The sequence below is a fragment of the Emys orbicularis genome, chromosome 7 (genome assembly GCF_028017835.1).
Source record: "Emys orbicularis isolate rEmyOrb1 chromosome 7, rEmyOrb1.hap1, whole genome shotgun sequence".
NCBI lineage: Eukaryota > Metazoa > Chordata > Testudines > Emydidae > Emys > Emys orbicularis.
This window is the reverse complement of record NC_088689.1, coordinates 93764181-93781210: the sequence shown is the minus strand read 5'-3', so window position 1 is coordinate 93781210 and position 17030 is coordinate 93764181. Positions and strand designations below refer to the sequence as shown.

The window sequence follows — 17030 nt, the reverse complement described above, 5'->3', positions numbered from 1 at the left end:
GTAATAACACTCTGCACTTTTAGTACTTTTGGTCTGTAGATGTGCACAAAACATAAATTTTCTTCTTTAGTAACTGGTGAAACTGAGGCACAGTAAAGTCATGACTTTTCCATGGTCATGTAGCCAAGTCCATGGCAGAACTGAGAGTAGAATCCAAATCTCACAACTCCATCGTGTGTTCAATATGCTAGAACAGACTTGCCTTATTTTCTTCAATCTAATATGCGATACAATAACTTTTTTCCTGAAAAGGATATTTAGTTGCTAGCAATGGAGTTTGTATTAAGAAATTCCATATCCTGATGCTAAAGACACTAATCTAAATGAATTTTCACCTACTGAATTTTAGTTAGCTTAGTCATCTTGGTGATCTCAGAGAAAGGAAACAAGCATGTATGATATTTGCAATGGAATTTGGATATGGATGGGAAAATATCTGTTTACATGAGTTTTACTATATGGTGCATAAAAATAGCTACAGTACTTGTAATTGCCAAGTCAATTTAGATCTCAAATTGTGTTATAATAATAATAATAATAATAATTAATGAAAAAAAAGCCTAAGATCAAGAGCAATTTTTCCATAGTTAAAAGAAAAATTAGATTGAAACTATTTTTAAAGGAAAAATATTCTCTGTATATTACAGCTCAAATGTTGCATCATCATAAATGAGGACTGGACAGTTAAACTGTATAGCAGTTGGTTATAAATAATTAAACTGATTAATTTTCATTGTCCAATTCAAGTGAAATATAGAAACAAACCATTATAACTGGAGAAAGTCAATTTTTAAAATGTCCTTCAATGTAAAATTTTATGAAGAATCTTTTTTGTTTTTGTTTTTTACCTGACATATGCCCTTTACTGAGTTACTTCCTGGACCAGATTTTCAGGAAGTTTGGTTTTGTGATTATAAACCTTAAATATATATGTTGCGTGTGCACAATACAGGTAAAGTTGTACATGAAGTCCATTATATAACAATAAATGGTTATTTGTATGCTCATCAACTAATGGGGTCTCACACTTGTGCTAGCTGCATGAGAAAATTTGCCCTATTTTTAATAGATCTTTTCAACTATACTAAATAGTAACAAAATGTTATATATAATAACATCTCTTCAGTTATATATAAGTAAAAGTTAAATCTAGTGAGATACAACAGAAGTCACTACGTAGGATCCAGTTTGGTTCTAACTTATGTTTGTCAGTGAAATCAAAATCAGCCTTGTTTACTTGACTTAGGTCTGATTTGGGGTGTGTCACTGACTTTGTTAAACAACAGCTTTCTGGGAGAGCATATTTTGGCACACATCCTTTTTAATGCAGTTACATATGGTGATCTTAAATCATTAAAATGGGTTATTTTCCTTTGAATCTTTTTCTGTATAGGTTTGAGGAAACAGCAACACGGGCCTCTCTGTCAAACTGTTTTGATAGTATAATCATTGCACTAAAAGCTTCCAAGCAGGAGCTAAATAAAAGGAGACAAAATGGGCAGATTGCTGTAACCTAAATCATGTTTCCAGACCAAGCTAGAGGCACCATAAGCGTTGCTGATTTGTTCAAGAATAGGGGTGTGATGATTTGGGGAATCTGTACAATTTATGAATTCTGGTTGATACTAATGAAGTTGTTTATAAAATTGCTGCATCAGGGAGTGCCTCTATTTGGCTGTGGAATCTACCACTTGCTGACATGGGCTGAAGCAACCATGTACCAGACAAAGGACTATGGAGAGTCGATAAACTTAAATATCTGTACTCTGAACCGTTGGCATACTATGGAGATTAGCTGGAGCTGGGAGAAGATACTCCAACTTGTCTTTAGCATCTGGTGAAGTGGAGAGTGAGGAAGAAAAATTAGCAACAGAACAAAGGAACTGGTGGGGAAGGGTAGGAGGACATCTACATTTGAGAGCCTCATTGAGACTGGAACTGGAAGCTTTGGACAGGCGAGGGGAAAAGAGAGGCATACTTTCGTAGCAGGGTTGCCCTGTTTAGCTATGGAGCAGCCACGCTCAGAGAAAACTAGCTGAGCTGAAAGACTCCCATGCTTCAGAAGAAAAGTTGAGAGCTGCTGGGGAAGTATCCTGGGCACCCCAAACGACTGCCCAAGCCTAAAAAACTCTCCAGAGTGGTGAGGAAACTGAGGCAGGAGAAATGTGTATTCCATCTAGATTTGTGTTAACTTATGCTGTTAAGGAAAGAACAATGGTGTGTTAGATAGATTTGGCACAAGATTCTGAGTGTCTGCTGGCTTTAACTTTGCATGGGCCTAAAGAGGTAAACTGTAAATCAAGAGTGCCCACACAGCTCAAGTTCTGGCAGAGCATGTGTTTAAGCTACAGTACAGATTCTTGGAAGATGGTGCTATAATAGAGAATCTGCATCTTGAGAGTGTTGGTAGAGACTCCAAGCCAGGATGGTGCCTGGACTGTGTTGAAATTCTGGAGGCTTAAAGCACCCAGGGCCCAGCAATCCAAAGCAGGTACTCACATTCAAGTTAATTTGAATTCACTTTTCAAGTAATATTTTGCAATATGCTGTATCAAATGGTTAAAGAACTGATGCACTATTATGCTTCATTTGCCACTAACTGTAATTCAAACATTAAAATCATGGTTTATTCTGCTGTTCTCTAGACATTAATTTTGAGAGGATGAAAGTCTAATTCTATTAATTTAGAAGAGGAGATATTTTTCTGTACTAAAACTGGGAAGAGGGAAGAGAAATGAGAATTTGGGTTCCTGATGGAAATCTGTTGAATACAGTGGATACAGTGCTTGAAACAAAGTGCTGAGGATGCATTTCTCCCCAAATAGCTCTTATTTAGAAAAACAACTTAATTGGTTCCCTCTAGATTAATACTGTTTATACCTTCAGATTTCAGTATGTTGTACAGTGGCCTTTGTTTAATATCACACATGGGGTCCCATCAGCCAGTTACTAGCCATTTAATAATGAAAAAACCTTTTCAAGTAGTTAGAAAAATGATTGATCTTTTATTTGGGATTACATGATACCATCTCCACCAAATTAATTGTATGAAAATACAAAAGTCTGTTTTGTCTGTGGACCTCCCGGTGTACAAATTACCAATTTCTGTATTGTGCAGAAATTTCAGAATTTTTAAGTGTAGAGGCGATAATGCTCCTCTAAAAGACAGTTACAGTGTTGTTGGTAACCTTTATGTTAAATGTATTTGCAGGAGATGTAGCAGTAAAGATATTAAAGGTTGTAAATCCAACCCCAGAACAGTTTCAGGCCTTCAGAAATGAAGTGGCTGTATTAAGGTGAGCTGATAACACGGGTTTGCATAATTTTGCATTTACTAATTTTAACGCATTTTTGACCCTTCCAAAAGTGAATGTCACAGGTTGAATTAATTTTCTGTATAGTAAGTGGTACAGTGTTTCCTGCTATGGACTGTAAATTTACTGTCTTTTGAGTGCCACCTTATCACATGGTGCAGGATAATAGAGGTACTGATCAGTTTTGAGACCTTTATAATTTTTAATACCTCATTCATTATCCGTTGAACTCTTCTTTCTAAGCTAAATAGTATTAACATTTGTAATCCCTTGTCATATATGAACCTTGCCATAATTTTGTTGCCATTCTCTGGAACTCTTGAATCTCATCACCTTTTAGGTAGGGTGATGGATACTGGACAGAATATTTGAGATTAAGGTGTGCCTTTTTATTATAACATCATAGTATTTTCTGTACTTTTAAAATCCATTCCCTAGTCAACTCAGGAAACCTCTTTGCTTTAATTACTGCCTCTGCAGTTTCCAATAATTAAGAGCCATTTTATGTATATGGGAATAGCTTTTTTTGCCTCCATTTAATTATTTTACACTACACAAGTTAAATTTGTCTGCCATCATGCTGCATAATGCTCCACTGTATTTAAATCTGTCATTTTTTCATGTCTCCATAGTCTTTTCTGTGAACCAGAACAATTTAATGTCATCTGCAAACTGCAGCTTGACCTTTTGATACCATTTCAATTAACCTTTCCAAAGTACTTTAACATAGAAGAGAGGGATAATTTGCCTTTACGGAATCTGTAGTAGTTTGATTCTGTCACGTTATATTTAAGTATTGTATTAATCTGTCTTTACTTGAACTCTGAAATAACTTTCTTGAAACTAAGAAGAAACATTTTAAAGTTAATAATTGGTTGTTGTTTAAAAAAAAAAAAAAAATGCCTGCTAACTTTCCTGTTTTTAAGAGGTAATTGTGATATGTTGTTTTCTAAAAATAACATCGTGCACACGTGCATCCACATGCTCCTCAAATAATTTTGTTAAACTCTAGATCTAAATACTTTGATGTCTCCTTAGCCAAGAATACATTTCAGGGAACTTTACAAATGTTTAAAAGAAGATGTTTGTTCTTTTCCTTTCCACTTCTTCCATTAGGAAGACCCGGCATGTTAATATTTTGCTGTTCATGGGCTACATGACTAAAGACAATCTGGCTATTGTTACGCAGTGGTGCGAAGGGAGCAGTCTGTATAAGCACCTGCATGTACAAGAGACCAAGTTCCAAATGTTCCAGCTCATTGATATTGCCCGACAGACAGCACAAGGAATGGAGTGAGTAGGATTAGAAATTGTCTATTCTGATCTGCCGATCTTCTTCAGGAGCAACTAATACATACAAGAAACATTGTCTTAATGAATAATATATATTAACATGATACCAAACCCTCAAAGAGTTACAGTAGAACCTCAGAGTTACGAACAGTTCGGGAATGGAGGTTGTTCGTAACTCTGAACAAAACATTATGGTGGTTCTTTCCAAAGTTTTCAACTGAACATTGACTTAATACAAATTTGAAACTTTACTATGCAGAAGAAAAATGCTGCTTTCCCTTTATTTTTATTTTTTTAGTAATTTACGTTTAACACAATACTGTCCTGTATTTGCTTTTTTTTGGGTCACTGCTGCTTGATTGTGTACTTCCGGTTCCAAATGAGGGGTGTGTGGTTGACTGGTCAGTTCGTAACTCTGAGGCTCTACTGTATACAAATTATTAGGGAAGATAATGTTGACTGGGGACTGAAAGACTGAATAACATTTCTGAAATTTTAATGTTTCAGAGCTTCTTAAAAATACAATTAAAAATCCTTCTGGTCATATAATTTTAAAATGTAAATTTGTATTATACACAAAAATTAGAGAAAAATAGTATGTAATCAAAGACAGTATCTTAATGCATATGCACAAGACGATTGAATTAAGGTTGCATGGGAAATCTTAATTCTGGCATTTCCTAATGTTTGAGTGCCCGATTCTGCAAATTTATTATTTTTCTAATGTAGGTTTTTTTTTGTAATATCCAAGGCTTTTAAAAAAGCAAACTGAAAAAACAAAGTCCACCGTGTGGCATTATATTGATACATGTGTGTGTTCTCAGCAGCGGTGGAACTTTTAGATCTACCACTCAGATCTCTGCCACTTGAGCTAATGGAGTAACTAGTAGCAGTAATAGGTTCTCCTCTATGTGCACCAGCACTAGAGGAGGTGGAGCACAGGCTTTGCCATGTGGTTTCACAGATATTTGCTGACCCCACCAAAGGAAATTGTTTCTAGTAGTCAGAGACTCTTCTACCCCATCCCCTCCAGCCTGTGCCTGTCCTGTCTCTGTCCCACCTCAGTCCATTCTGTTTGCCTAACCAGTCCACACTTCTCATGCTTCTTGTCCCAGTATGGTTACCCAGCCAGTCTTAGTCTCCCTGTGTGGGTTCTACTGAAAATCAAATACTTTTCTATATATAAAAATGGATCTTAAACTAGTAACCCTTTATGTAATAAAAATTAACAAGTTAAATTGATTTTAAAAACAAAGTGAAATATATTTACAGTTTTTGCTAGGCATATAGTTGTAAATTTTGGCTCAGAATAAATTTTAAAACCAAATTGTAAGCAACTAAAATAATTAATATAGAAAATCCCTGCAGTTTCTTATATATTTACAGTGGTGCCAGTATGCCTTTATAATTATCTGTCAGCACGGATTGCAGGAAGATTACAGTAAGTCTAAAAATTCTTGACAATGCTGTGTGAGTTTTAGATAATCTTTTCTTTCTTGCTCTTAAATCTGAGACACCAGATAACACTGTCATACAGCCTTTCAGAGATGGGGGCAGTTCAAATATTACACACATCGCTAATTACAAACTTATTGAAAATGTTTGTTTTGCTTTGCAGAGAAGAAGCTGGAAGATATAGTTTAACCTTTAGTTTATCGGCAGACAATTTTACGCTGATTTCAACCTCACTAGTGTAATTTTGGGTTGATGTAGGTTAATGGAATGCAATATTAGGTAAAGATAATTTTACATTAGTGGTGAGTTGCATCCCTTTCTATGGCAGTTCTAAAAGAAAAGATACTGACCAATTCATATGGAAAGGAATGACACAGTTCTTGTAGTATTTTCTCATTATTGAAGGCAAATGTTGATACATAAACAGCAAATGGAGCATAAGCATAAAAATAGCTTTATGAAGAACCTACAGAAATGATGGTTATTTTCTCTTTTTAGTCTTGTGGACTGGTAAAATTAAACACACGCTATCAAGCCAAAGGGCATTTAGAACCGAGTTTTAAGTTTAGAACAATTTGAACTATGGCCCTAAAACACTTAGTGGTAAAATTTTATAATTTATTCAGGTAGCTTTTGTAAAAAAATTTATTTAGACTAATTTTGGTTTGCCAAATTAGTATGTATAAATAAATAACAATGGATATATTTTTTAAAACTTTTTTTTCTTTTCACAGCTATTTACATGCAAAGAATATCATCCACAGAGACATGAAATCAAATAGTATCCTTTCTCTAATTAGTCAAATTTCCTTTAACTGTTTAAATTGGTATCAGACTGATGACTGAATATAAATACTGTGAAGGTCTTTCTGTGAAATTGAAACATCCCAGTTAAAATTACAACAATTTAAAAACAAACCAAACCAAAACCAGGTAAAGAAAAATCCTGCCTGTTGCTCTTCTCTATGAGATCATAGGGCTGGACCAGAGCTTGAGAGATCATCATTAGGGGGGGAGGGATAGCTCAGTGGTTTGAGCATTGGCCTGCTAAACCCATTTTCCCTGAGTGTTAGCTATGTTAGTGTAGGCATAATAAATATGAATAAAATGAAAGGGGAATGATTTGGGATTATATTTATCTCAAAACTAGGAAAATGTTTTTTAACTACTACCTATTGAGGACATGCATGAAGTGAATCAGATCAAATACAGAAACTGGGCAAAACTCTTTGCACACTGACTGGTATATGAGAAACACTAAACCATTTTGTAAAGGTGATAGAAAATCCAGTCTGATTTACACAAATTTTCTTCAGAAGTTCCTAAACAACCTTTTAGATATATTTCTTCATGAAGGCCTCACAGTGAAAATAGGAGATTTTGGTCTGGCAACAGTAAAATCCAGATGGAGCGGATCTCAGCAGGTGGAGCAGCCTTCTGGTTCAATCCTCTGGATGGTAAGAAAAATACTTGATGATTTTTTAAATTCTGCCTCGTTTGTGTGCAAATTCAAATTGTTTTGTCAATGGGAGAATAATGTGATTCAAACTGTTTTGACAAAGTAATATTAAAATTCTTTTGACAATAATATGCAAAATTATACCTTAAATAAAACAAAGGGAAATTGCAAAATATATATATATATATATATATATATATATATATATATATATATATATATATATATATATATATATATATATATATATATATATATATATATATATATATATATATATATATATATATATATATATATATATAATATTGCTTTGGTTAATTAGTTCCTAGTTAAAGGTACTTTGTTGTTCCAAAGCATGTAAGTTTCTTTGGGTACTTGATCTCCTTATCCAGGGAGATGTGGGTGTCACATGTTTCCTTGTTTTTGGTGCTCACTTGTGAGAGTGGTTTACCAGCATAGAGCAATGCTGCTGTCAGTCCTGCAAGTGTCATTTTTTTAAAGATGGTTTTGATAGGACAGCAAAATATTTGCTTTACCTAAAGGTTTGAAAGTGTCAGAATTCTTTAGAACCTGTTTGGCATTTTGCTTGTTTTGTGCTTCAAAATAAATATATATATATTTTTAAATCATCCATTCTGGCACATCAGGCTCCAGTAAGCTTCAGCCATTGCCATATAACACAAAAGTTAATTATTCTATTTTTTAGAAAATATGCTGATTATTAAAATTATTAATTTTTGTTCCCTGGTGTGATGGGATTTTTAAAAATGTCAAGTGTTGCTGGATTAGTATTTTATTGTCTTTCTGTAAAGCCCCTGTAGTGATTTTGTTGGCACTATTTTAAAAATATCATTCTAGGTGACTTTGAGCAAATGCGTGTCTTTACCTTTCAGTCAACTCGTAAGGAATATCCTGTGCGACTATATAGATAATTTTTTTATAAAGCTACTCATGGGCAATCCCTGTTGCTAATATGCATACTTGCATATTCTTGTAATGTATATCCTTGCTGCATACATTCAATATAGTAGACTTGGCAAGGCATGAGAATTTTTTGTTTCCCGACTCAGCATCTGTGGAGTATATTTGTTTTTACTTTTTATTAAATTGGAAATATTTTTTTCCTGAACCACTTGGAGGGAGTAACACATGTATAACTTACTGTACCTTTGAAAGAGGGTCACACTGTGGGGGAAATATTCACGTGTCCTCCTTTGATGCTCTATTTACTACTTAAATGCATTTTGCTAATACATCTGTTTAGTTTCCCCCATTTGATTTTGCAAAGAAGTTGTAAGGCGCTGTGTGAAGGATATGATATTGCCACCATCACGTGGTGGTGATTTCATTACTGGATCAAACAGAGTGAAGTGAGAGAGGACGCGTGCTTATTAATGTACACATCTTGAATAATAGCAAGAGAGAAATAGAAATAATAGTAAAGTGAATTGCTTTTTATCTAAATATTCGGTCTCAAATATGAAATTACCTATTTACACAGTTCCTATGTTCGGTTGTATTGATCAGTTCACTTAATTCTGATTCATGGCTCTAGCCATTTTCTTACCTTTTCCAATGTTTGCTACTTGTATATACTGCTTTCTAACAAACTGAAACCAAGAAATGATTTTTTTTTTTTTTTTTAAGGAATTGCAATTCCTATTAGCACTATGGACCAAAACTACCCTGGTGTCAATAGCTGATATAGATGAGGACTCTTGTAGCATATTTTGACAGAAGAGGGTATAATTAATACTATTTAGGAAGCTCATGCTTCTATTAAGTTTCCTGTCCCTAAAACTAGGATATAGAATAGTAAGTGTTGTCTTTTTTCTTTTATACAAGCAAGAGTAACAATACCTTATAAAGTGTTTCTCTACCATTAAATGCCAGTTCTAAGGAAATATAGACAAAGAAGTATTAAGTTTGAAACTTACAAGTAAGGAACAGAAATTAAGGCTTCCTCTCTATCCTTTTCACACCCTGTTGTTCATAGAAATTTCACCACACACACTGAAGGTCCCCTTCTTTACCTAGGCATAATGCAACAAGTCATTATATCCCCATCCTTGCTTTTGTGGCTTGCATCAGCTGCTAAATGTTACTTGAGCATAGGATTTTGTTACCACTTTGGCATAATGCTTGCAGCATGTTCACTGCTTACAATGGACTGGAAAAATTGGACTCCTGTTGAAGATGGATGTAAGTTTACTTAAGTGTTACATAACTTTGTTCTTGGCTAATGGCAGAACATGCAATATCAGGACAGCTGGACATAGACTACTTTAAAACTGCGTACTATATAATCATGTAATCCATATGTAACAAACAAAATGGATGTGGATTCAAATAACTGCAGTTTAGCCATGAAAAGCGTCAACTGCCTTTTGGCCCTGATCTTGCAATCCCCCATCTCATTCAAGCAGTCCTTACTCATGAAAAAATATTCTCTACATTAATTCAGTGGTGGTACTTGTTTAAGGACTGATCATCTGAGTAACGCTTTGCAGAGTTGGGCCCTTTACAGTCTAATGATTGCATAGTTGCACACTTCCTTAAACTTAGAAAACATGTGCTCTGGATTTGTATTCAACCGTACAGTTTAGGTTTTTGTATGTTCTTGGTATATCTTGTGTATTTCAGTCAACCAGAACTGTAAGATTGTGAAGATAGAGAGTTCTTCCCTCCTTTAAGTAGTTTTTAATATGTGGAGTGCTGTATTGGTATCAAATTTACAAATAAAATATAAATAATTTGTACTAGACAGTTATTGCTCTGACATTGGAAAGCGCATGTACTATGATTGTTCATTTTGAATGAGGATTTTCATCTACATCACGACTTCAAGATAGCACAGTTTTGCCTTCTCTGAGATTATAGTCCAATACTTTATGGGTTGCTATATTTCAACGTTCCTTGCAAAGCTGAACTCTTACTAGGCTGTACTGTTTTGACAGTTAATTAACTCCTTTTCTGTCTTTTTTTTATTCATGTCCAGGATTATCATGCCCTATATTAATTTTAATGCTAAATACATATGTTTGTACCATCAAGAACTTGACTAAAGAGCCCTAAAGAATTGGGTACACTACTACAGTGATGGGCACTATAGAAAACCAATAGAATATGGCTGAACACTAAGGATTGACAATTTTTGGCAATTCGAGTTTTAACTTTAATGATTAAAGAGCAAGGATTATGAAGTTTTCTTTAGCATCTGGCGTTCAGCTGATATCTGTTTTCTCATAAACATTTCAATTTTTTGAATTGATAGGTTTAAATTAGTTTTAGGAAATAAAAATATTACACAAAAGAAAGGGGGAGTAAAGCTTTTATGAAGCATTGAATTTTTGGTACAATTTCCTGTTTGCTGTTATGTTTTAGATTATTTGTATACTTATCTTCCATAAACAAATCTTAGCCAAGCAGCCTTGTATTCTTAACAAACATTTCCTGGTTTTTCTCAGAACACAAATATAGAGTAACAATGAAGACTGCCAGCCCATATTAACACCAAGAGCTTACATTTAAAGTAACACTTGCAAGTAGTCTAATACTAAAATTCAGGACTGTTAAAATGTGTTAATTAAAATATTTAAAATTCAATACATAATCTTCGATTGAGTTAAATTATTCCCATGCAGTGTGAATCTTGCAGCATTGTTTTAGAACATAATCTGGAAAATATTGACCAATCTTTTTTCATTGTGAAAACTGAGTGAAGGTTTAAAAAAAAAAAAATAGATGATGAAAGTGAAATACTCTTTTTAAATGTTTCAAATTAATACTCTAAGGTGTTAGGTAAGAAACTTTTTTGTGTATTTTTCAAATTCCTTTTTACCTATAATGGACATTTATTATTAAAGAACCACTACAATTTTTATATTTAGTGCTCTTAGGAACTCTGTTTGATTTGACATGTTGTTCCAATGCGATTTATTTTGCTAGATTTCATTTTATGAAGGAAAGACGTAAGACTGAATTTCTGACACTGGCAAAAGTGAAACTTTAAGGCTGTTGTCTGAAATTTTCCTTTCAATTTGGCTTAGACTTTACATAACACCAACAAAGTAAATTTTCTAAACTTTCCTATAGGACTTAGATCAGGGGTCGGCAGCCTTTCAGAAGTGGTGTGCCGAGTCTTCATTCATTCACTCTAATTTAAGGTTTTGCGTGCCAGTAATACATTTAAACATTTTTAGAAGGTCTCTTTCTATAAGTCTATAATATATAACTAAACTATTGCTGTATGTAAAGTAAATAAGGTTTTTAAAGTGTTTAAGAAGCTTCATTTAAAATTAAATTAAAATGCAGGGTCCCCCGGACCGGTGTCCAGGACCCGGGGCAGTGTGAGTGCCACTGAAAATCAGCTCGCGTGCCGCCTTCGGCACACGTGCCATAGGTTGCCTACCCCTGACTTAGATTAAATTCAAATATCTATTCGGATGATTTTATGTCAGAATCGGTAAGTTATAGTCTAGCAAATTCTCAGCCAGGAATCATTACTTGCAACTCTCTTGCAGGAGCTGAAAAGGTTTCTGTTATGCATAAAGGGCCCGATTTAGGGTTCGATCCTGCTCCTGTTGATAGCAATGCAAGTGGGAACAAGGCCTTTACTGAGATTTTATTGTTGCTGTCATAACTACAATTTTCTGTTTAATTAGCACACTTTGTTCATTTACTCTGAAAGGAAATAAAATACTTGACTTTGATTTGAGTGGCAAAAGACGAAATGCTTTGGTTTCTGCCTATATATTCCAAATAACCCATGCTTAGAAACTGAAATAATATAGAAGGAACACTTGATTGGGGGAAAAAAATTCTCTGCCACTGTAGAGGAATTCACAAGGATGAGTCTGGCTTCTCAGACTTTGTGAACTGGGGCCAAGATATGGGCAGTTCCTAGTTCTTATTTTAAACTGTCTACAGATTCAGGAAGACAGCACTGTATTGATGGATTTGGTTCACACTTGGAACATTATCTTTGTAACCGTAAGGGGTAGAAACATGAAAGCTTAGTTTATTCGGCAACTTCTGGTAAGCCCTTATTAGCAACTAGCTCAGGGGTGGGCAAACTTTCTGGCCCGAGGGCCACATCTGGGAATAGAAATTGTATGGTGGGCTATGAATGCTCACAAAATTGGGGTTGGGGTGTGTAAGGGGATGAGGGCTCTGGTTGGGGCCAGAAATGAGTTCAGGATGCAGGATGGGGCTCTGGGCTGGGGTTGGGGGAAGGGGTGCCGGGGTGGGGGGAGTGAGGGCTCCGTCCGGAGGTGCGGGCTCTGGGGTGGGGCTGGGTATGAGGGGTTTGGGGTGTAGGAGGGTGCTCTGGGCTGGGATCAAGGGGTTCAGAGAGCAGGAGGGGGATCGGGGGTTGGGGTGCAGGGAGAGGCTCAGGGCTGCAGGCTCTGGGCAGCACTTACCTCAAGTGGCTCCCGGAAGCAGTGGCATGTCCCTTCTCCGGCTCCTATGCGAGGTGCGTTCCGGCAGTTCTACATGCTGCCCTGTCTGCAGGCACCGCCGCTGCAGCTCCCATTGGCTGTGGTTTCAATGGGAGCTGCAGGGGCGGCGCTTGGGGTGGGGCAGCGTGCAGAGCGGTGGCCCCTGGCTGCTCCTACGCATATGAGCCAGAGGGTGCCGTCTGGCACGGTCCCTGACCCTGCTCCCCAGCTGGAGCACTGGAGTAGGGCAAGCCTCAGACCCCGCTCCCCAGTGGGCGCTCGAGGGTCGGATTAAAACGGCTGGCGGGCTGGATCTGGCCCGCGGGCTGGATCTGGCCCACGGGCTGTAGTTTGCCAATCCCTGAACTAACTGTTGGCAAGTGGATTTGTCATGCTCTGTTGAGAAAGCAAGTTATAGAGATAAAGATGGTGCTACTTTTAGAGCATACAGCTTTTAATACTAAAGTATATTAGCCGTTAAATACTCTTTTTTAAGAACTGTTAGAATTAAACATAGGTATATGTAGATTTGTATGACTTTCTGGATTTATTGATGAATAAATACTAATGAATAACTTCATAGTATTGTTAGTAAACCTGATGATGGAATGTTTTCCACAGAGTAGAGGGCTGCTTTCATCAAGATGGAGCATTGTATTCTGGGTTTGGTAGCCTCCACTAGTCACACCTTATAATAAAGCTTGAGGGCAGTTATGGCTTGCACTTTGACAGTCTCTGTTGTCAAGACTCATGAAATATCAGTATTCCTGTGTGTGTTCTTTGGTTATACCAACGATTTTAGGGGGCCAAATTCATCTTTGGTGTAGATTAGGTGAGACCTGCCCTTACTTTGAGGAATATCGTTGTTTATATCTGTTCCTACAGTATTGGCCCTTTGTAGTAGCTGATATCCTTATGCATGTCAGTGACGTGACAATTTTTTCTGAACAGTAATACCTATTTTGCTACTTTTACACACCGCTGTGGAACTTTGGAATCGGTCCCTGTTATGCAGCGGTTCTCAAACTGGGGGTCGGGACCCCTCAGGGGGTCACGAGCTATCAGCCTCCACCCCAAACCCTTCTTTGCCTCCAGCATTTATAATGGTGTTAAATATATAAAAAGTGTTTTTAATTTATAAGGAGGGGTCGCACTCAGAGGCTTTCTGTGTGAAAGGAGTCATCAGTACCAAAGTTTGAGAACCACTGCGTGTGTCTAATGTTATCATTAGGGGTCTGCTTATTCTGCAACTGCAGAATTCACATTTGCTAAAAAAATTCTGCCACAGAATCCAAGACTTATTTTTTTTAATTATTTTTAAAACAAAAACATCCATGTTTCTAGTCCTCATGATTGTGAAGAAAATCGGGAAAACTTGAATGGAGTATAAACCAATACTGTTGTATTCAAATCTTCAGCCCACCTGAAACAATAGCACTGAGAATTTTCAAGTGTCCCATTCATTTCAACAGGTAACTTAGAAATGTAAAAAAATGACAATGAGGTGGAAACATATATCATTGTGTCAATACTTCAATTCCAAATAGCTTCCCCCTCCTCTTCAAGTGTGAAAAGCTCCAACTTTCTTAATTCCGCTGATGAATTCTGTAATGCTTTTAATGCAAAAAAATAGCTGTGTGGATATTGTGGATCGGGTGACTGCTTGGGTTCTCTCAAGCCCACATGACCCCGTGGCTCTGAGTTTGGGTGGCTAGCCTGAGTCTCTGCGTCAGCCGCAATATCCACATTGGTATTTTTAGCATGCTTCTCTACTTTGGCTGGCAGGCTCAATCCCAGCTGCAACCTTAGGGTACGTCTATACTTACCTCCGGGTCCGGCGGTTAGCAATCAATCTTCTGGGATCGATTTAGCGCGTCTTGTCTAGACGCGCTAAATCGATCCCGGATTGATCCCGGAAGTGCTCGCCGTCGACGCCGGTACTCCTGCTCCACGAGAGGAGTACGCGGAGTCGATGGGGGAGCCTGCCTGCCGCGTCTGGACCCGCGGTAAGTTCGAACTAAGGTACTTAGACTTCAGCTACGTTATTAACGTAGCTGAAGTTGCGTATCTTAGTTCGAAGTGGGGGGTTAGTGTGGACCAGGCCTAAGACATACCCTGTTTGGCTCCCCACTCCTCCCACCCCTCCCCTGGACCAAAAAAAAAAAAAAGTTGTTTGGTAGAAGGTTTTTGAGGAAATTGATCAAGGAAAGCTATTTTAGTGGGTTATGTCTGGGTTTATGAGAGCAGAATCATTCAACCATGTTTCTTTTCATTAGTTTCTGGCTGCATTGGTCAGAGCACAAGTTTATTTTATTTCTGTGTTTCGCAGTGGCTCTAGCATACCATGTGTTTTTTTTAACCCTAACTTTACATTCATTTACATACATTTCTGCATTGTTAAATATTTGCAGTATAAATTCTATTAGGGAATAAAAGTCTGCTGATGATATCAACTGCTAATTTGTGACTAGGAATGCATGTAGTCATGGAGAAGCCACATATTGATGGTATTTGCAATCATGAAAAAAGAATTGGAGCTTTGATTAGTCAGTCAACTTGAAAATCACATTTCTGAAACTTGTATGCCTACATTTATTACAAATAACACATTAAATGATTATACCTGAAAGAGATTGGTGGTGCTGGGAGAGGAAGAGTTCTTTAGTTTAACTTCGCACATTTTTGTGTGTTAGGAAAGCAAAAAAACCTTGGAAGTCTTTTGAAACAGAATTTAAAAACTTCCCCTACACACTCTTCTGTATATCTTATTTAGGGGGTAGGTGCTGTCAAACTTAAAATGAGTCAATTTTAAAAAATTCAAATGATAATATTCCTTTTAAATACAGTGTCCTGTGGTCTCTGGCATCAGGGTGTTAAAACAAAAAGACAGTTTCTATCATGGGAATACCACTCCTCCATCAGGCTTGGAACTATTGGATTTTCTGCCTTTTTCCCCCAAGTCTTGGAGGCTGGTACATGGTTCTTCTTTCCTCCAACCCATTTTAAGAACAAGTACAAAGGCCAAAGAATGGAACCTATGAATCACAGCACAAGCTCTAATTCTGTTAGGTTTTTAAATGAGTGATTAAGACACAAAAAACTTCCTTAAAATATAACATTTGGTGTTTATATGAAGAAAACTAAAAGAAAAGCAAGGAAATAGGTAAAGTACAAAGATGTGTTTGGCTTCCACAGGGAATGTGGGTGTATTATTTTAGTTCATGTCCACTGTTGGGAAAAACTCCCATTTTTCACTCCACTTTCTCGGTAGCTTTAAAGGGTTAGTAAAATGTGCTCACATCTGCATTATGTTCTTCTCTGATCCCAAACCTGATCAATATATGTCAATGATCTGTGAAAATACATATGTTTGTGGCAAAGTGAGAAATTCTGCAGAGATTTTTTTTTTTGGTTTTTGTTTGCCTGTCTGGACATCAGGACCTGTGTGGATTTACTGAAACCATGTACAGGCTGCTGCTGTTTTCAGCAAAGCAGATTGCTCCTTCTGTCTTATTGGTTATTTTAGTTTATAAAGTGACAGTGATGGAACTGAGCCAGTAGTTATGCTTAATTTTGCCACTTTCCACATACAACAGTATACTAGAGTAAGAATAGTAAGTATTTTACCTAATGATAAACTGATAAATGTGAATGTGGCTTCTCTATTAGTTATCGTCCAGTGTAGTGGGTTTGATCCACTGTGGAGTAAATTGCGTAGTTACCAAAATCTGTCATAGCCATAGCTATTTTTAAAATTCCTTTACTAGAGTAGAAAGTTAACAACTTATCCTGTGTCTTATGCTAATGTTGTTTTTTTCCAGTTAATGTAGCTGTTAATTTGTTTTTTTTTTTTAAGGCACCAGAGGTGATCCGGATGCAGGATAATAACCCATTTAGTTTTCAATCAGATGTCTACTCCTATGGAATAGTATTATATGAACTGATGACAGGAGAACTGCCATACTCCCATATTAACAACAGAGATCAGGTGAGAAACATTCAACTCTGGTATAATGCATTGTATTTCTGGGGAATATGCAATCTGTTTACTGAATGTGTGCAACA

General features: G+C 36.6%; 1 protein-coding gene across 1 annotated transcript in view; it reads left to right on the top strand.

Moving 5' to 3' along the window:
• The window catches only part of RAF1 (Raf-1 proto-oncogene, serine/threonine kinase), an 89097-nt gene that overhangs the window by 65067 nt on the left and 7000 nt on the right, over window positions 1-17030 (top strand). The window contains exons 13-17 of the mRNA XM_065408533.1: window positions 3212-3296; window positions 4431-4607; window positions 6797-6843; window positions 7401-7519; window positions 16822-16953. Coding sequence (XP_065264605.1) covers window positions 3212-3296; window positions 4431-4607; window positions 6797-6843; window positions 7401-7519; window positions 16822-16953 — 560 coding nt within the window. The remainder of the gene's footprint in view (window positions 1-3211; window positions 3297-4430; window positions 4608-6796; window positions 6844-7400; window positions 7520-16821; window positions 16954-17030) is intronic.